The 21,766-nt window shown below is 36.3% G+C and overlaps 1 protein-coding gene and 3 non-coding genes across 7 annotated transcripts in view; 3 read left to right on the plus strand and 1 right to left on the minus strand.

Annotated features, from left to right (window-relative positions):
- The window catches only part of LOC149067626 (nonsense-mediated mRNA decay factor SMG7-like), a 267,121-nt gene that overhangs the window by 60,207 nt on the left and 185,148 nt on the right, over nucleotides 1-21,766 (plus strand). For all 4 annotated transcript variants that reach the window (XM_089252529.1, XM_089252530.1, XM_089252532.1 and 1 more), the window contains exon 5: nucleotides 1,471-1,549. In XM_089252529.1, the coding sequence (XP_089108655.1) occupies nucleotides 1,471-1,549 (79 nt within the window). The remainder of the gene's footprint in view (nucleotides 1-1,470; nucleotides 1,550-21,766) is intronic.
- Nucleotides 13,698-13,771, minus strand: TRNAT-GGU (transfer RNA threonine (anticodon GGU)). Its single transcript has one exon. It is a non-coding gene; the product is annotated as a tRNA-Thr (tRNA).
- Nucleotides 14,329-14,402, plus strand: TRNAT-GGU (transfer RNA threonine (anticodon GGU)). Its single transcript has one exon. It is a non-coding gene; the product is annotated as a tRNA-Thr (tRNA).
- Nucleotides 14,608-14,681, plus strand: TRNAT-GGU (transfer RNA threonine (anticodon GGU)). The gene has a single exon. It is a non-coding gene; the product is annotated as a tRNA-Thr (tRNA).

The raw sequence follows: 21,766 nt of genomic DNA on the forward strand, positions 1-21,766 counted from the left end.
TTCTGGGAAGCTGCAGATGAACCATGAATTAGGCTGGGAAATCTCGGGTGATAAAAGTTTGAGAACCACTGAAATACGGTCATAAGCTTGCGATATAGGATCGACGATAGAGCAAATAACAAGCATTTCATATTGGACTTCGAAATACGTGAATAGGAATGTGTGAAATCCATCCTCCGAAAGTGCCCTTGGCTGGTCCAATGCCCCCCTTCCACATCCTGCAGCAGGGCCCGTAAGTTGAGATTCTCGGCGCACACAGGCCAGTTTTTTCACGAGCCCCTGTATAGTGGGGCCCACTATTATGCGAAAAAATAATAATCACAAACTATCTCAGGCCACCGATCTGGGGCCCTGTCAGCCCCTACTGTGCTTCTCTGCGCGAGTGTATGGGTTATTGACTGTCGGAATTGGAAAATCGGCCTTGCAGTATGTGTGTGTGCCCTCACGGTGGTTTCCTCTCCTATGAGCAGAAGTTTTCTCTAATTTTTTATTTTACCTTTGCCGATATGTTTTGTCTGTGGTCGGTAATGCAATCAGTAAAGAAATTGGTTTATTCATCCACATTCTATTTAGACAGTGTTTTCTTCTGATGCACATCGTTATCTGGCAATGCGCGTCGTTTCTGACTGCAAACCGCCGGCCTTGGCAGTCCGTGCCGATTCATTTGTATAAACTATTGTGGGCACAAAATGACAGTGGTCCTGTAAAAATGAACAAATCGAAATTTTCTCAACAATAAGACTCTGATAGAGAAATTTGATTGGGAACATGAAGGGGTTGCAGCCACCCCCCCCCCCCACCTCCTGCATCAAAGATTTGTACATTTGATCAAAATACATTGTGTATATATGTATTGACGTCATCATCATGCCCCATGAAAAGTTGCAAAAGATTAAAATTGATTTCTTAGGTTTCTATAATGTAAATTCACTCACATTCCTCCAGTTCATTAAGGCTCCCCCCATTTTAATATCACAAACCCCCCCCCCCAGGGGGTTGCGACTCGTAGTTTGTGAACCACTGATATGAAAAACCATCCACCATGGTTCATTATGTTGAACGAGAAAAGGTTAATATGAGAATTATTAATAATAATTCTGATTAATATGAGAATAGTGCTAAGTCCATCAATAAACATTTTATTTTAATTATTAGAGGTTTAAATGATTTTTCAGAAATATAATTGTTTTTAATGCAGATGCTATTTAAACAAAAATACTTTTTTTTACCAACCCTGTGCATTAAATTTAAATTTTATAATTTTAAACTAAATTTGTCACTCATATATTATAAAAATGCCTGTAAAGTTTTTCCTTCTGTCTCCAACCTTAATTTTACATTTCCCCGCTTCATTCTTTTTTTTGGTGGTCCATCAAAGCAGTTATTATTATTGTAATTGTGTGGGTTTTATAATCTTAGTTGAAGCTTATCAGTTTGATACATTCTCTTATACTATAACTTTTTCTTAAGCTTTTGCAGAAATTATGTTGTGCATATGGTGTAGATTTACCATGTCATCCAAGAGACTCAGTTTATGGAATAACAAAAGGTAAGGTTATCTAAATTAATTGATTTTCAGACTGTATATTTGCTTTTAACTATATCATGTATAAAATCTGTAGGGGATTTGGAAAAAAATATATTATATCCATAGAGAAAAACAGCAGATTCATATGCGCAAGAGAATATTAGAGAAAATAATAAATTCAAGATGTCTGCTTGCAAAAGATATGGTTATCAAAAAACAAATATGAAGTTAAACCATAAAAGAGTTCTGGACAGTGTTCAAGTACAGGATTCTTTCTGTCTAATTTCTTTTTTTTTCTTTTTTTTTTTTATGCCCCTATCCAATTTTCGCATCAGAATTTTGATAATGAAGGTTGTATAAATGTTATGTTTAATAACAGGAAATAGGCCTAACATGAACATTTTTAAATGAGATCGAGAGATTGATAAGATCAACCTTAATATAAAAAAAAAATTCTCTATCTCAAAAATATCATACTCTTGCAATGCTTTGAATAAAATTTTTGTAAGAAAACTTCCTGAAAGATGAGTGGGTCAGATGCCATTGATGCGCTATAGCATGCCAAATACCTGAAATTTTGGAAAAGGACGCATACAAATTTGGTTCACGCATCCTCTGGGATGCTTTCTTTCTCAGTTCCAAGAAGAAAAACGTAGAAAAAGCCTCCCCAACTTCCCCCCTTTTTTTCTTTTCACCGTCTATCATGTTCACGCAACCTTGAAAAATTGGTTTTACAACTTTGTATACCATACTGTATTGTATTGATATACTGTTGTTGAAGATATTTAGTTGCTTTCCTTAATGAGCATCCATGTACAGAATTTTCAAATTTTGGAGTTTCTATTCCCCCAGCAGATTTTCTCCTCCCCAATTACATACCGGAAACTACGGTACTATCTGCCGGAACTTAAAGACAGCATCTATACGCCGTAAATTTGCCTTGTTCCTACGAGATTGTGGATGCACATTTTAAAAAAAAATCGTAAAAGATTTGGAACACCTGTTCTAAGTGTCTAGCTATTTCCAGGATCGTTAAAAAAACCGAATCTGTAAAAACTACCTTGAATACCCACAGTTTTGTCATCTAGCCGCTATGTGGTAGTCACCATTTCGTATCTCAAAAATAACGGGTGAAGTATGCAGAATCGGTTTTTGGAGGGGCAAGAAGGATTTCTTCCACAGAAATTGTGGGTCACTAATGCTCAAAGAGAATTGCAAATTAACATAGTATAAGACTATTTTTTCCATTATTTTAATTTCCCACAAAAATATTTTTCATTTTCTTGGGGAAGGGGGCTTGATTTTGAATTGGTGAAAATCTGAGTTTGGAACCCGCGATTGCGTAGTGGTAATCGGCTAAAAATATGATTTTCTAAGGTTTTCCAATTTTGAGTTGGCTATTCTTCTGAAAAAAGCTGTGGTTGCTACGACAATCAGATAGACCTGCAACACAAATATGTATAATATTATCACAAAAATGAGAAACTTTGCCTGGTTTTAATTTATACAAAAATTGCCACGTTTTTAAGACAAATTCGAATGGTCGACACGTTTTGGCTCTTCAATGGAGAGCCGTCATCAGGACCTCGTTTTCAGAATGCACACGAATGAGTCATGGAGGGGTGATGTTTACGTCTGGTCGTCCGAAGAGTTCGTCTTTGTATTTGCTGCGTCGAGTGGTCTTTGGATGCAAATTGGGGAGCCATCTCTTGCAAAGTGTTGAAAGTTTTGTCACGACTGAGGTTAATAAAGCCTGTCCAAGCTGACAAAATAGGTGGCGTGTTTCTTCCATCATTAACGAGGAAATTCTGGCATGTTCTGATGAAGTATCCCTCGAGAAAATTCAATTCAGAATTGTGTGTTGCTTTTTTAAAAACAAATGCTTTATCAAAATCAAAATAATGTGAACGTTGCCAATGGTGTTGGGCAATAGCCGATATTGGGCAATAGCTTTCGGTGTTCGAGAACTCAAATATTTCGATTTCTCCTAGTTTGGCCAATATATCCATTTTCGCAATTCTTGCATGGGATGAAGTAGATACCAGATTCTTTGGAGGGTGAGATAGGATCTTTCAGATGAGAAAAGGTGAGTATATTTGTTGTCTGGAATATTGTATGGAAATCAAATTTCTTGAAGATAGAAGAGATCATGAAACTTTAAGAATCGAATGGAAGAACAACGGTATTAGAAAACTGTTTTGAGTCAGCTGGGAGCAGGTTCGTGGTGCATGTCTGGCTCATTTTTTTGAGGATCTTGTAGATGATGAAAGGTGAAAAACCACGATTAGAAGTGATGTCACAAAGGATATTGAGTTCATTCGTGTGAATTCTGACCACGAGGTCCTGATGACGGCTCTCCATTGAAGAGCCGAAATGCGTCGGCCATTCGACCAATTGAATTTATTTGTCTTAAAAACATGGCAATTTTTGTATAAAAATGCATATATTAAATTTCGAATCCACCCATTACCAATTTGATTCAGGGCTGCAACTAGGGTGGGGAGAGAGCAGGCAGGTCTAGTGTCCCCCGGGCTCTGGACTAGAGGGGGTGCTGAATTCACCCTTTATAACTGCTTCTTCTACATTAATGTATGTATACACAGTATGCCAAAATGTGTGCTTGTCCCATTTGAGAAAGTATCTAGTTGTGGCCCTAGATAGATGGCACCATCTACTGAACACAAAACATGCTAAATGCTGGTCACACACACACAAGCACACCTAACTTTCACCAACACAATCTGACATACAGTGGTGGATTAAAGTCAGTTGAAGCCACGGGTGCAAAACAAAATATTGGGTCCCTTAAATTAGTAAAAAGTGTAAAGTTTTTGTTTTCCAGAGCCCTTCAGAAATTGGGACCCCCGGGCACATGCCCAGTGCACCCACCATTAAATCCACCTGCTGATATAGCTCTCATATTCAGGTGTGAAAATATTTGGCAGTTAAATGGTGACAGATCAGAGCAGTAGACCATCAGGGAGGGAAAATAAAATTATTCTACCAGGAAATCGCTTCGCAAGGATTAATATGACACAGGAATCAGAAGATGAGTGTCTGAAAGTGTGCACTGAGAGAGAGGAAATCTCATTTGCTTTATATTTAATCAGAAGATATTATTGAAAGAGCTAAGATTTTTTTTTAAAAATGAAAAATCAATCAGAAGGGAATTTATTAGATTGATTTATTAGTAAATATATAAATGTGCGCCTCTAAGTTTTAATTACAGTGAATCCTGCTCATAAAGTTTTCCAAAAAACTGTTATAACAAGTGTTGTAAACAGGAAAACACTTTAAACAGGAAATCTTAATGAGAATTAATTAGAGTTGGGGGACCATGAAAATAAGTTGCCGTACTAAGTAAAAAAATGTCCTAAATGGGAACATTATAAGCTGGATCCACTGTATATTTGGTTTAGATTTATTATATGTGCTACATTCCATATGTTAAATTCTCAGTGTTAATGGGCTTTTTTTGCATGCTTTTCCTACTAATAGACGATGAAAGTAAATGAACCTTGGAATAGAACATGTTTTTAAAAATGAATTATTTATTCGATTCACAGAGATGCCTCCTTCTCCTACCTAGAACATGACCCTCCGCTCTGTCTCAACGAAGAGATATAAGCAGGTGATCAAAGACCTGGGGCATGCTGGAAAAAATTCATAGAGATACCAGTAAATTATGGGGGAACTGGAGGATACTTTTTTCGAGATAATTTTTTTTGAGAGGGACCCACTTTCACTCAAAAAGGACCCAGATTTTTTTAATACCCTGGGTCTCGGGACCCAGGTAAATTAGAGTACAGCGGCATCTCTGGTGGGTGAATATATACCAGGGTTTCCCCTGACTTTTTATCAATTCTAGCAATTTGGCTAATTAGGTGGAAAAGGTTGTAGGCCACATTTGGCTACAACTTGTAGCCAAATGAGATTGAGCCTTAGCCAAATTGACACATCATAAAACGCGAATTCCAAAACAACTGACCGATTCTACCATTAAGAGGCCACATGGACACTCACAATTTGGCGAATTTGATCATTTATTTATCCGTCAAATTAAATATTGTGTCGCGATTTAGCACAATGGCGGTAGGCAGTGTGAACCCTGATCTATATACTCAAGGTGGAAGTGAGTATAACTTTGAATCGCTCTAGGGCATTTTCATTCAGTGACTTCTTTAGCATAGAATGTGTATGCTAAGGAAAAAGGCATTAATTTACACATTCTTATATCAGAGTTGACTCACTATTGTTTTGCTCTTGAAAACGGGGCATGATACAATGCTCTTGAATCTATTTGAACTTTAGAAATGAAAATGTCTTTCAACACCAGATAAACTGGGTGGGTTCACATAGCTAAATGCTTGTTTGTTCACCTATGAGTCACAAGCAGAGATGCATTTCACATAAAATTAAGTGAAAAAAGTTTGAATGAAAAATGAAAATGATGAAATTAATTAATCATTTATTTAATTATGAATTTCTATTAAAAATTTAGAATTATTGTTAAGATACAATATTGATATATCTTTTGATATCAAATTAAAAAAAAACTTTTCTTCTTGCCAATTGGTTATATGAAATCTGTTAGTGACAATTTTTTTAGTTCCCTTTGGGTTAATATTTTTGACTGTATTTCTTTAATCAAATGTATTAGCCCTTTCCATGGTTGTATAAATTTCCATTGATTCACATTATAAATAGCATGGTAGAGAAATAACCAAACCTTCTGTAAAATGCAACATCGTTTCCAATTTTGTATAAGTGATAGTATTCCCCCCCCCCCGCACTTCAAGAACAAGAAACCAAGAAAGAGAAGTACTCAATCTTTTTCTAATAAATAATAGGGGGGAAAAGATTGAGTATTAGAGAAAAAATTTTAATTAGATTTCAAATACTGTCTCTTTCCTTCTGTTACCAAAATGTGAACTAAAGCTGGTTCCATCCACTGGCAATTGATCTGGTAAATTCAGTGGGGGAGGAGCATGGTCAGAAAATAAGAGTGAGAAACAAACATCCTCAATTCTCTAGGCTTATCATCGACAAAACAATAGGCTTTTAGAAGTCTATGATTAGTAGGAAGTAGTAGATCCAACATACGAATGTTAAAACTGTGCAAATCAAAATATATGAAATTTCTTATTCATATTCTGGATGGTTTTCTTGAATATTTTGAAAACGTTTGAACTGAAGGTGTAAAGTTTTAAGAGGTGTAAGCTCAGTTTCAGGAATTCCAATTACCTTTTTATTATAAATAGCAGCAAATATTGCTTTGTCATTAATAATTACTGAATTTATCATTTTTAAAAAATAATTATTCATGATTATTGTTAATAATTGATATTGTTTAATTTTTAAAATGGCAATTAAAGTGTGCCATGAATGTTCAACTGTGCCACGGGATAAAAAAGTATTGAAAAATGCTGCTGTAATTTATCACGACTCACATTTTGGGAACAATTGCTATAAGAAAACAGTCCAGCATGGTTCATTTTGTCAGACGAGCCAAATTTTGCTTTTGGTATGTGTTAGATACCCTGATTACTTAACATAAGAGATTAGCACCAATGGTTTTAAGAAAATAGAGTTAAACAGAATTCCTAGATTATTATACATCAATAGATGTACAGTGATACCTCATCTAATAAATGCCATGGCTTACAAAATTTTCAGCATATGAAGCTTTTTGTTTTTTCATTGTTTTTCAGCCAAGGCGTACAAACATTTTTGTTAATATGGATGCATGTGCTTATTTTTGAATTTTAGGCAATACCTGTAATGCATATTAATCAATTTTCTGTTAAAACTTGTGGAAAAGTGTTTCAGCTAACACAAATGTGATTTCAGTTATCTTCATTAGCTGAGGTATCTGCCTTTCAAACCGAGTATAACTCTGGTCTATTGCCATCTGCAATTTATTACTAAATGAGTTGTTCTGGAAGTGTGCCTAACAGTCTGAGTGCATATCTAGTGGTGTAGATGGGGTTACCAGATTCGAAAACTAAGAAAGGAGGATGCCTGCGTGCACCCTTAGTCACATAACTTATCAAAATAGATGGCGCCACTACTTTAACCAATTAAACCGGTTGCAACAATAATTTTTCCCAACTCTAAAACAGAATTGCTAAAAAAAAGCAGATGCAGAAAAAATTGTGGGAATTTCTGCAACTATTTGTGAATGTGTGTGGGAGGAAAAAACACAAAAACACTCATATCAGTGAAGAAATATATGCTTCGAAGTGGGGGAAAGAGTAGCCAGAAGTCACAGGGGTTGAGGTCTGATTACCGGGGTGGCCAAGAAATGGGGAAGCATTGGCTTATAATCTGGTCATCTGTGAAATGGTGCTTAATTAACTGTTTGACACATGTACCAATGTGAGGTGGAGCCCTGTCCTGCATAAAAATCATGGTGTCTAAAATGTTACATTGCTGAAGTTCAGGTATCACAAAATGTCTTAACATCGACTCTAAGCAAGCAGCAATCACGGGCCAAACTGTCGATTGCTCTTCAAAGAAAAATGGTACAATTATGACACTAGCTATCATACCACACCAAACAGTAACTTTAAGAGAATGCAATGGAACTGGGTGGATAACATGAGGGATTTGTTTGTCCCAAATCCTGCAGTTATGGGTGTTGACATCCCCAGGTAAAAACGTTTAGGTAAAAATGGGCCTAATCCGTCCACAAAATGTTCCATGGCCAATGTTCGTCCACCTCCATCCATGCAATGAATTCCAAAGTGAAAGATACTCTTACAGCAGGATCGTTAGGTTCAAGTTGTTGAACAAGTTTGATTTTGTATGGGTAGTACAGCAGCACTTTACGAACGATTTTGTACACCGTACTCAATGGTAAGTCCACTTGACATGCAACAGCACTTATGCTGCACGTCCTGTGTGGGCCTTCCATTGATGCCTCCTCTACTGCTAATACAACAGTCTCCTTGGTTTCCACAGAAACATTCTTCCTTCCCTGTACAAGTGCAACAGATAAATCCTGCGGCTTCAAACTTTGCCATTATTTTCCTCAAACCCTGCAGTGTCATTGGCCCTCGGCATATTTGTCTTGTGGTATGATACTTTTACAAGCATGCCGCTCATTGCTATTGCATTCATAATAATACTTAACGAGAAAAATGCAGTCTTGCATGGATACAAACATCATTGATTCGTAACAATGAGAGCTCTAATAAGGATGCTAAATTTTATAGCTGAAAAATCAAATGGTGTGTAAAGTGCATTTGCATAATTGTAATTTGCATTCTTCATGCCGTAAGCCATGTAGCCATTGTGATTTTGAATTACAACACAAACAGATTCATTTTAGAAATGATTAAAAACATTTTAAACCAACGTCTTCATGTCTTATTTAGTTTAATAATATTGCATACAGCACTATTCCTTGCTGGTGGTGAGTTTTTGAATTTTTTTTTGTGGAAAATTGAATCCCATTACCTCTTGTAAACTATTACTAAGTTTGATAACACTTTGTCCAGTAGTTTTCCTTTCATGGCCACTTCAAAGTGGAACTTTAATTATAAAGACCCTGTATGTCCTAATGAGATCATGGCATGGGGTCCTAGAAAAGTCAAGGAAATATTGCATAGCTGCCAATTCTCCCGAATTTTAGCTTCATCGCTCGACCTCCCGAAAAGTTCTTAAATCTCCCAAATTTTTACGAAAATCACAAAAATCCCTAATTGTCCCTAAAAATTTCCTACTTCATTAAAAGAAATCCCCGCTTATGAAAACAAACCCTAAGGAATTTCTTGTGGGGCATGAAGCAGGGCCGTCTCTGCATGAAGCCTCTTTTTTTCCCCCCCTTTCGAAATGATGCCACACGTCGTAAATGGGGAAATACCCTTTTTAAGGAAGTTTTACAAACCCTCTGATGGTAACAAGAAAGTTGTTTGTCTTATCGTGCAGGGGAATGGCTTAGCAGCCAATAGTCCTGGATAATAATTGAAGATTATAGTGACGCTCATATGGTCAAAAATTCTTTTGTTGAAGTTACGTACGTGCGATATAACAAAGCATGAATACTGATAAGCAAAAATATATTTAATCAATTTTAAAGATACTTATTCCGATGAATTTCCTTTCATCAAATGTTCCAGAAGAGGGTCGACTTTCGCTTTTTGTACAAGTTGTGTTATGGACATAAACATCGGTCATGGTGGAAAGAGTGACATCATCACTCATGTGAAATGAAAAAAAAAAAACAAGCAAGTGTCACAAAAAGTCAGTGTTCTTCAAAAATTGACGGTGTTTTCCTTCATCTTCCAATGATTTTGGGGTCATTTGCGCAGAATGTTTGTTCACAGCGTTTCTGATTGAACACAATATTTATTTTTACATCATTGAAGTTTTGACCTCCAATTTCACTTGTTTTTTGCGTAGGAATTTAATTCCCAAGGGTTTAACTTCCATGTGTGTAAAATCCCTATTTTAATTTAACTTCAGTTTTTGAGTAGGGATTTTATTCCCTATGCTTTAACTTTTATGTTTGGAGAATCCCTATTTTATTTAGAAAATCCCTATTTTATTTAGAAAATCCCTATTTTATTTGGAAAAATCCCTATTGTATTTATTAGGGAGTGGTTTTAAGATAAAATACGGGTTTGCGCGAAAATCTCCCGAATTTTCATTTTCAAAAGTTGGCAGCTATGATATTGTTTGAAACCATTATTCATGAGCAAAGAGTGTACTTGGCTCCTAAGAAATTGTGCTGGCACCTAATTTTTTTTACTTTGGAAGCACTGATATAATTATATGTAAATCACTAACCCATTTTATGGGAAATGTAAAGTGTTGGCTGCAGGTTGAGGATATTTATAAAATGATTGCCAAATATTCTATATTTATTGTAACACAATTGACACATTTAAAAAGAAATACTATAAACATGTTGGGGTAAATCGAGAAGCTATCCATACTTAGAATAAGACAACCATAAATGCATTATGGGCATTGTATAGTATTTTATCATGTGTATATATTGTTTATAATTTTAGTTTTTAATTGGGTTGCTGTATTTTTGAAATATATGACATCCATATTTGTTATGGGCATCTTTTTCTCAGCCACCTCGTTGGGCATTTTGCCTGTTGTGGCGTTGTATTTGTATTTGTAATTTGGCAAAAATAAGGATTATTAAAATAAAACACTTACCTTTTTCAAGAAATCCATTTGCAGTTGCATTTTTCAGTCATAATCTTTTTCCCCCTGTTAATTTTTTCAAATTGGCTTTTCTCAACTAAAAATGGGTTTATGGGTTTACCGCATGTGGGCTATTCAGATTCCGCCACCCTTGTCTACTAATAATTATGCCAAACTCAGTGTTCTTGACTGATAATTACATAACCCTTATAGTGGCACTATCCGGAGATATCTCATCAAATTTCATCTGCTTTATTTCTGTCACTCAAAATATCTCGGGTTCCTAACATGCTTTTATTTCCAATGTGGCAGGTATAATGCGGATTAGGAAAATTATAAAAACTGCTCAAAATAGTGTTAAACTTACTGCCCTCTTATTCACCTATAAATATGCCACTGGCCAAACAGCCTTACTCACCAAACATGCAACCTCACAATCAAACCAGTCACTGTGTGAAACACTCCAAAAAACACATTTCATTTACCCTTCCATTCTAAATCACAAAGAAATTGATTGAAAACTTATAGAAAGACAAACACATTTAATTGGCACAGGAACGAACATGTTATCCTGTTTCAAACATAAGCGGAGATTCACTTGAAAGTCTGGTGGCACTATGATGATGTCAGTTCAGTTCATATACATTAGATCAGGCGACCACTCTACCTTTGAGGCTAGGGAGGGCAATGACGCCCCTCCCCAGATCTCTACCCATGGTTTCAAATAACTAACATGTTATAACTGTTTTAATATAACAATCAAGAACAGAGAACACATGATGGAGAGAGAAATATCGCCAAAACCTTATTTAAATGGGTTTACCAAACAGGCAAACGGTTGCCAAATTTGGTGTGCACCTAATATGATATACTTCATATTAACCCTTTTCTGTGCTTTGCTGATGTTCCTGTTTGTTTTTCAGGCTTTTCTCAAACACTGCATTGTAAATAAATATGACATTCTATTTATTGATTAGAGCATTTTGAAACTAGAATAAAAATCTTGTTTACCAGAACTGCTAGTTTTTTTTTTTTTTTTTTTTTAAAATATTGCTGCTTATTAAGCAATTTAAGTCTAGCCATCTAAAGTTCCTGAACCAAGCATTTCATTCGTGCCTGAACTCTTCACAGATTTTCTATCATCCTGAAGTCGATAATTGAAGGATTTAATTTCTTAAAAATTAAGAAATCTCAAAAATTATGTTATAACAAAACCCTTACAGATGTGAAAAATATTTCATAAATAGGAAAGACATTTCAAGGAATGGTACATTGCTTGGAACCAGAAAATGAGTTCGTAAAATCAAGCGTCGACTGTATTGTATATGTTTGTTTTCTACGCACTGTTTCCATAGCTTAGGGGCAGAGCACTTGTCCAGTAAATGAAAGATAGTCCCTTGCATGTTGGGCGAAAATGAATTTTTTTCTATAGTTTGTTTCAGGTTAACTTTGCAGTGGAGAGAAAGGTAGAGAGTGTATTCCTTCGCCGCAAAATATAGTTCCCATACATCAGAGGTTTCTGATGATCATTTATATAGAATATTTCAAATTTTTTTATGATTTTGAAAAAGATACTGAAAAAATACCGTTTTGAACCAATGTATATTCGTTTAATATTTTTAAATTAGAAAAATATTGGTTACCATTATCAAAAATCCATGGCGAGCTCAAGAGCATTTTGGCGCGATTTCCAAGAAATTTTCCCCGCCAATATCACTATCGTGCTTTTTTTTTTTTTGATTGCTCAGATTGAGAGAGAGTTACATATACATATATATTATATCGTCATTTTGTTGAATTTTTTCCGATACAATTTTTCATTCAGTTTTGCATGTACTTATAGGCCTACACACCCAGACGAATATTCAATCAGGGTTTTTTTTCTCGCGAAAATAACCTCCAACGAATTCAGATATTCACTCATAGATTACAGGAAGTGTCCCTCTTTCACGACAGCGCCGATACCGTTGTGAGAGGATATCTTTATGGGGGTAGGTTACGGTTCCAGACCCCCCTTTTTTTATATCTATTTCTTGCCGTGTTCATAGGATAGGGGTGGTTTCTGAATTCCAATAGCCGATAGCGGAGGGTGTTGACATAAGTAATGTCTCTTTTTCACCCACACCAACTTCCTCCCCCACAGCAGAGTCTGTTCCTCCAGATGACCCTTCAGTGTCTCTCCAGATAAATATAAATAAGCGAGAGAGAGAGACCCACAATGGTTTAGGCTTGCAGTGTATTTTTTTCTTCTGTGACAGTTGTATCTTGCTTTTCACCAGAGATAGACATGCTAAAACGTTCTCTGTTCTTTTTGGCAATAATGCATAAAGCACGTTATTGAAAAAGAAGAGGAATTTTGGATTGCAGGTGGCCTGATGGAACACATGTTGGAGCAACAACAATTAATAAGTAATAGAGAATCAGATAGTTCTACAACGTCAAGTGAGGATTCCATAGAATGAGAATCCGTGAAAAATGACTAAAACTGTAGTGATAATAAGTGGCATCGATGTATACCGTGCGTTTGGGTGGGTGAGCGACGGAAATTTCGGCAAGAAAAGTGAGTAAAAGAATTCTAAATTTTTCCTTATCATTTTTATTATTATTATTTGGGGCTATTCCCAAATTCAAACGTGAAAACCGGGTTAATAGGAGTTACTAAGATACTTTTCAATAAAAAAAAAATGATTTCAAAAACCACAACTTTGATTTCTGAAAGTATCGACAATGATTTTTTTTTTTCATTAGCTAATTTTTTCTACAAGCATTACGTTACACGTAAAAAATATTTTTTTCTGCGAGATTGGCGAGAATCAGCCATACCTCACCGAGGCCGCGCATCGATACATAGGTTAAGAGGCTTTCGTTGTCATAGCAACGAGTGATGCGGTTCCCTCGTAGCTTCCTCTTCACTGCAAAGTTAACCTGAAACGGACTATAGAATCAAGGAAACAGTTATTTTCCGGATATTATGCTGAGGTGAGCTCGGAAAGAAAAGTCATCACGTCTCCGCCGGGACTCGAACCCAGGCCCTCTTGCATACCGGGCAAGCATGCTACCATCTACACCACTGGAGACACATGAATCTGCCTTCCTAATTTCACGCACTGTGTCGTGAGGCGCTGAAGTAGAGGCATTAGTAGCCTCTCTTAACTTCAGGAAATGGCCCCCGGGTGGGACGGTTTAGAGAGATTTAGATGGCTTTTTTCTCAGCCAGAGATATCAAGGAAACAGTTATTTTCCGGATATTATGCTGAGGTGAGCTCGGAAAGAAAAGTCATCAAAGAGAGGCTACTAATGCCTCTACTTCAGCGCCTCACGACACAGTGCGTGAAATTAGGAAGGCAGATTCATGTGTCTCCAGTGGTGTAGATGGTAGCATGCTTTCCCGGTATGCAAGAGGGCCTGGGTTCGAGTCCCGGCGGAGACGTGATGACTTTTCTTTCCGAGCTCACCTCAGCATAATATCCGGAAAATAACTGTTTCCTTGATATCTCTGGCTGAGAAAAAAGCCATCTAAATCTCTCTAAACCGTCCCACCCGGGGGCCATTTCCTGAAGTTAAGAGAGGCTACTAATGCCTCTACTTCAGCGCCTCACGACACAGTGCGTGAAATTAGGAAGGCAGATTCATGTGTCTCCAGTGGTGTAGATGGTAGCATGCTTGCCCGGTATGCAAGAGGGCCTGGGTTCGAGTCCCGGCGGAGACGTGATGACTTTTCTTTCCGAGCTCACCTCAGCATAATATCCGGAAAATAACTGTTTCCTTGATATCTCTGGCTGAGAAAAAAGCCATCTAAATCTCTCTAAACTGTCCCACCCGGGGGCCATTTCCTGAAGTTAAGAGAGGCTACTAATGCCTCTACTTCAGCGCCTCACGACACAGTGCGTGAAATTAGGAAGGCAGATTCATGTGTCTCCAGTGGTGTAGATGGTAGCATGCTTGCCCGGTATGCAAGAGGGCCTGGGTTCGAGTCCCGGCGGAGACGTGATAACTTTTCTTTCCGAGCTCACCTCAGCATAATATCCGGAAAATAACTGTTTCCTTGATATCTCTGGCTGAGGAAAAAGCCATCTAAATCTCTCTGGACTATAGAATCATCATCTCCAAATATTACCAGATTTCGAAAAAAAACTTATATTAACAAGTGGAGAGGGCATCTTCCTCATAAAACTTTATTGGAAAGGAATATATAAAATGACAAAAATATATAAAATAAAATAATACAGTTGAGATGTCAAAACAAACAGCTTTTTTCTCAGCACAATATATCAAGGAAACTTGTTTTTCAGATATTATGCCGAGGTGAACTTGGAAAGAAAAGTCATCTGGTCTCTACTGGGACTTGAACCCAGGCCCTCTTGCAAAACAGTAAGCATGCTACCATCTACATCACTGGAGACACGACCCTACCTTCCTTATTTCATGCACTGTGGTATGAGGGAAATTCGCTGAAGTTTGGAAGAGAGGCTACCAATTCCTCTTTGCAGTAGGTGTGAACTACTGCAAAGAGTGTGTGAAATAAGAAGGTCGGTTTGCATCTCCAATCATGTGTATGTTAGCACACTTGCTCGATCTGCAAGAGGACCTGCGTTTAATTCATAGGACTTTTCTTTCCAAGTTTACCTCTGCATAACATGTGATAATTGATATGTGTGCAGGGCCGGACTTAGCACGGTGCAAAAGGTGCGGTCGCTCTGGGCCGCAATTTTTCCAAACGAAACCCTTTCCTTTCTCAGATGTTTTGTAAATTTTTGATTCATATCTATTTTTTTTCCATAAAACTATTATTGATTGTGAAAGGAGGCTTTCAGTTTAAAGATTGTATACAGTATGTACAGTAATATAATTTTTAGGGCTATTAGGAATGGCAGTAGCTTATTTCTAAAGGAAAAGAGTGTGCAGGTGGTCGCATTCTTTACCCCTGAAAAAAATAGTCTGACCTTTCTTTCAGCCATTAAAGAATAACAGGGCTATATAACCAAGGAAAAAAAAAACATGCCTAGGGCATCATCCACAAAAGAAATTTAGTTATTTTTTTCCTTTTGAATACCTCCCCTCTCGTTGGAGTTACCATTTGATCTGTAGCATGGGCATCCCTGATGATGATTGTGCCGGAGAGAGGCATCTTCGCCTGTCCTCCTGTGTAATCATGCCTTCCAGGGAACCTCTGAACTGTTATGTTTCCCTAGAGAGGCACAAGTACTTTTCAGTCAAAAATAAAAAACCACCATCTAAAACATTCTTTCATCTATTCCGGAAGACAGATATACAATGTGTAAATTCTAAATTTTGATAATTTTTACTACTAAACTTCCAAAAAAAAAAGGTAAGACGTTTATCTCTGATTTTTTTCTCAATCAAATTATTCACCTAGTACAGTACCAAGATAAGAAATATTTTGTTTCATGAATAGACAGCTCATGCATGGAAACATTTAAAAGCAATAAGGTCCGAAAATTTAGGATGTAGGCTACGTTGTTTGCAGCCAGGGTTGTTCATTTTCTGATAAGACAATGTTTTTGTCTACTATTAAATAAATTGTATCTGAGGTTTAGGCATAGGTGGAGATAGACATCAATGGCTGGGGGGGGGCGTGATGACACCAATTCATAGAATTATATGAATATACATTAGATCATTCGGCTCCATCATTGCCTAGGGGAGGAGCATTACTTCCCCCCCCCCTTTTATTCTCTGCCCATGGGTTTAGGCTGATTGCAACTAGTGTTGTAGATATTTGACAACCTATACCAGGATGTCTTTTTGAATTTCAAATTTGAGTATTCAAATATTGAGATTGCAATCATGAATTTCATTTGTGGCAAGAAACTCTTGGTTTTAAACAAGTAAAATAACATTGAGGAGTTCATATACAGTGAATGCCACTTATAGTGTTTTCAAAAACTTGTCATGAAAAACATTGGCAGGAAAACACTTTAAACGGAAAATGAAAAAAATTTCGGGAAATCTCGGTATGCGTGAGTGAAAGTTAGGACTACGAAAATAAATAGTCTAAGCGGGAAAACTTTCTAAGTGGGAACGTTGAATGGAATATACTGCAGTAATTTTAAATTAATCTATATTTTTAAATACAGTTCTAACGTGTTTCAGAATGTTCTTTATTTTTGTGAAGCCCATTACTTGATTCCTTTACTTCCATTAATTTACATTAATTGAACAGAAACAGCAATAAAAATTTGAAAAATGATCGATGTTATCGAATTGCAACATATAATGGATATAGAGATGATTAAACACTTTAAAAGTATGACAAAAATTTATGTCTGCTCAATATGGTTCAAGCCAAGATGAAATGTAAGAAGGTGAACCACACTTTAATCATTTATAAGTTTTGTCAAATTAATTATAATGCAATTCTAATTCGATCATGTTTGATTACTAGAGCTCAGAAGTTCAGGCAAAATCCCATAAATGCATGTCAAAATAATGTTTTCCTAAAAGCCCTGTCAGCAACCACCCCCCCCCCCCATGGGTGGGGTTAGTCGTGATGTTTCAGACCCATGCTAGAAAAGCAGAGGAAAATTAGAAATTTTTGCTTCTTCACATGCTTCACATCATATGTCTGACTCAGGCACTGGACTACATTGTATATGTACAACTGATCGATCACTGTTCCCACAGTTAACGTCATGACTTACCCAAGATGGAGTAGAAGACAGCTCCAGAGACCTATGTTGTTTTGATTTTGTTTTTACACCACAAATGCACTGCAAAAACCATGGCTATTTATTTTACATACATATTTTTTGGTATTCAACCGATATGGTTTATTGTAGACTCTTTTGGAAGCTAGTATAATGCACAAGTTTTTGGTAAATTTGATCAATTGTAGATAGAAGGATAAGACAATTGAATGAACGACGTTATTTGAACCCAAAAACTTGTGCATTATACCAGCTTCCAAAAGAGTCTACAATAAACCATATCAGTTGAATATCAAAAAATATGTATGTAAAATAAATAGCCATGGTTTTTTGCAGTGCATTTGTGGTGTAAAAACGTCATTCATTCAATTGTCTTATCTAACCCAAAAGGTTGTTGTGACGCAAGTGCTGGTGGATGTCTCGTTATTTTGGAAACATACTGAGTCATGACTTCTTTTCTTTTTTAAGTTATTTAATAGAAGAAATGGAGAAGCGAGAGAGAGAGCGATTTTTACAACATGTTTGGTCGACAGTTGGAGCCAGACTGAACTCCAATACAAGAAGACACTAGATAATGCCTGGATAGTGAGTGACATAAAAAATATAATAAAAATATAAAAATTGCACAAGACAAGCAGCGCCACAAGGTAATTCATTTTCTAGATGGAAGGGTGTTAGGGTGTTAGCATAATTGGCGACAATTCGATTTTGAACTTCGCCCATCTTTCAATGCTTGTAGCTCACCAAGAAATCCATATATTTCAATGAAAATTATGTCATCTTATAGGATTTTTTTCAGACTTGATGCATATTTTTTCCATAATTGAGTATCCATAACCGATTTGAGACAGAACAGGGTTGATGGGGTGTTTCATGATCCACTTGGGCTGTCTATCACCTCGTTTCGTTTGAGAGAATAGGTTAGATTCACCCTGTATATGGCCTTAAAATGAACTACTCTATTTGTATTATTTATATTTAAATATAAATTCACTTATCAGATTGACTTTCTCTCATCGAGAGAACTTCCTGCAGAATGGAATCACACCAGTTTCAGGTGGAACAGGTCTTCCGCCCGTGCCCTGCTATTTTTGCTTCTCTCAATTTTTGCTAATTCCTGTCTGTACATATCTTTCAACCCTTTTGTCTTTGCCTTCAATTTTTTGTCATATAGGCCTCCCAAAAGACCACCTTCTGCCAGCAAATAATGCATTTGCGTGAAGACAGTCTCTTTTAATTTCGTGTTGCAGTAATCTTTATGTCTAATATTCCAAAGAATCTGAAATTGTTCATAAATGCAAAGAAATTTCTTTATTTCTACAGAATTCCACTTCATTTTCACAAGATCGAAGATAGAAATTGCTGAGCACATAACAACAGAGCGAAGAAGTAGTATAGAGGTAAAAACACTGAGATACACGCGCATCTGGACAATTTCACTAGCCACATGTGATTCTTTTCTCGCTGGATTGTAGCCAGTATAATTGAGCCTTTACTACACAATAATGGTGTTCCTTTGTCGAAGCAGTTTACTGGTGGTGTATTAATAACTCATGGTCTATCCTATCCATCCCGTTGAAAATTTTAAAAACTTCTATCATATCCCTGACATCTGCATTCTTGTAATGTAAACATATTCAAGAAATCAAGTCTTTCTTCATAGCTCAAGCCTTGTGTTCCAATAAGAGCATGAACACACATAGGTCTTCTCTGCAAAACCTTACAGCATACTCTAATGCAGGACAAACTAAGCCTCAGAAAAGCGGAAGAATGACTTAACAAGACTTTGATTATCCGAGTCGCGATTTATCATTTTATGAATTAATTTGAAAAATTAGGTGCAGTAAAATGACTTGCTTTGTAACTGTTGAGGATCAACTACTTTCATGGTTCATAACAGACAGTGTAGTAAGTCAAAAATGATCCGGAGTGAAAATGTGAGAATGAAAGTAATGTATATTTACTCAATCTAAAAACTGGTATATATACACAGTGCCTGTGAGAAAAAAAAGGATGTCACTTTCTCGAGCGTAAAATTAAATTTGCATGAATCGGCAAAAAAAACACATCTATCCTCCGTTTTTTGCCTATTCCTTCACATACGACAAAAAAAATTATGTGGCTAAAATCCTTAATTTTCACAATAAATGCATTTAGTAAGTACATCAGCTAAGTTTTGTTTACCAGCAATGTGATCCAAATTGAATTCACCTAGATTCAATTTATCTTTGAAAAAAAATATCTTGTATTCACATGTTTTGTTCGCCTATTTTCAATAAAATTTTTTGTGAAATAAATAGCACTTTTACTGTCACAATATATGTGTGACATGTTTCACATATGACATGTTTTCCAAAGTTAATTTTCATGTTTGCACATTCACGAAGTATGCGTGACAACCAGATAAGCTCCTTAACCCCTAGAATGTTAATTTTATAAACGAAATGTATTTCAGGTTTCTGAGCAGAAATTAGCCAAAAAGTGAAGATACAATTACATTAATGTGCTGTAATAAAAAGGAAAAGAGATATCTAGTTAGAGATTTTTCCCCATGTGTATAGATTCCAAACTGGTTTTCATGATGCTATTTGTGTACAAAACTTAATGTACAACAATAGAAGGTTTAAGATTGTTCTCAACAATAGATGATGCAGTACGATACAGTACATAGAGACTGTGGGACGTCTATGAGTAAATATTTGGTGAATTTGTAGTTTTCTGACGAGTTTGAAACTTGCATGAAACATCAGTTTTTTTTTTGTAAGTACGCTTAAATGAAAGACAAGAATAATATGCTCTCAGAAGGGACTTGTAATAAAGACCTGATGTTTATATTTACTACCTTCATAGGCTGAATATTTATGTACCATTTATGCAATTATTTTTATTTAAAAGTGTAGATTTATTTTGATCACACAATTAGTTTTGATAAGAGCTCTCAAATTCTTGTGCAATACGTAGCAGTATAGATTAGATGCAACAGAGCTGCCCTTTCCAGACGTGAGACCCCTTTCACAATACGAATAGTTTTCTCTAATTCCTTATACAGTAAAAGTTTCCATAATGATCATGTCCCAGTTTTTGGAAATTTTTTTAGGCCTGTGGAATAGAGCTTTCATGCATAGTATTCCACACTGTAATGGCACAAAAGTTTTCAGTGCCAAGGTGGAAGGGGGTATTTTAGCAAGAGATCTCATTGTACTGCTCACTAACTACCTGCTATAACTGGTGTTAGTTGCATGGCCCCCACAAGGGTTGGCTGAGAGGGCTCTAGCACAGGGCCCCGGAAAATCCATCATTTTTTGCTTTTTCACACTGAATGAACGCCAGAACTTTGCCACTGGACTTGCCGAGATCTCTTCCAGCCCAGCTTCGTGGCAGAGTCTGAAGCTTTTTCACACTATAAATTAACTATAGAAGGGCTCATGAAAAGATCCCAACCTAGGGGCCCTGCTCCAGGATGTGGGGGGGCCATGGTTGGTTGAACTGAATGAGAGTAGATAAGTCAAGAGGGTCAATAAGTCATAACATCATGTCAAAAATAAACAGCTATTGCCATCGCACATAATATTATTTAAGAAAATAATGAGTTATATTTGATTTTATATAGGATTTCATATGATTTTTGAGATAAGAAAAAATCATACATAGGAAAATGCATTAGCATGATATATCCATGTCTTTTTTATCTACGAATTTATGTTAAAACACATCCCCTCAGAGACAAAGACGAGCATGTAAAAAAAGGTGATTTTGAGTGAAAAGAACGTGTTTTTAATCTCTCGCATGAAAAGTTTTAGGGTTGCTTTGTTAAGTGCACACGCAGCATAACAATAGCAGCGAAGGAATGGTGTTTCTATTTCTTTCATTCAACTCCCGACGTAATATTATGTCAGAAACACTGGATGGGTTAACAACATCAGAAAGAACTATAAATTTAGCTTCCATACTCGAAAGCACCACAGCATTTTGTTTTGATGATAACCAAGAAAAAGGAATACCACCCATCAAAACCAGTAATCCACTAACAGATTTTCTGTCGTCTCTGTCAGATGACCAGCTAGCATCTACATAAGCTGTAATGTTAAAATTTATAGCATAGCCTTTCGTATTAACAATATATTGAAGTACTTCATATGAAAATTTCGAATGTTTTTCAGATAGAGTTTTACAATATTTTGAAAAAAGTGATACTGCAAACATTATATCGGGCCTAGTTCTTGTTGCTAAAAATAAAAGGCTCCTGATTAGTGATCTATATAATGTAGGGGTCTTCAACATTTTACACTCGAGAACCATGTAAAAAATTTGTCTTGTTTTACGGGCCACTCATCAATGGTGTAGGAGGGGAGGTACCCTTAAAGACGATCACAAACTAAATATATTTCAAAGTATTTTAAAAAAT

The sequence above is a fragment of the Pholcus phalangioides genome, unplaced genomic scaffold (genome assembly GCF_987345545.1).
Source record: "Pholcus phalangioides strain wild (caught in Gottingen) unplaced genomic scaffold, Ppha-v1.0 ptg000029l_1, whole genome shotgun sequence".
Classification (NCBI taxonomy): domain Eukaryota; kingdom Metazoa; phylum Arthropoda; class Arachnida; order Araneae; family Pholcidae; genus Pholcus; species Pholcus phalangioides.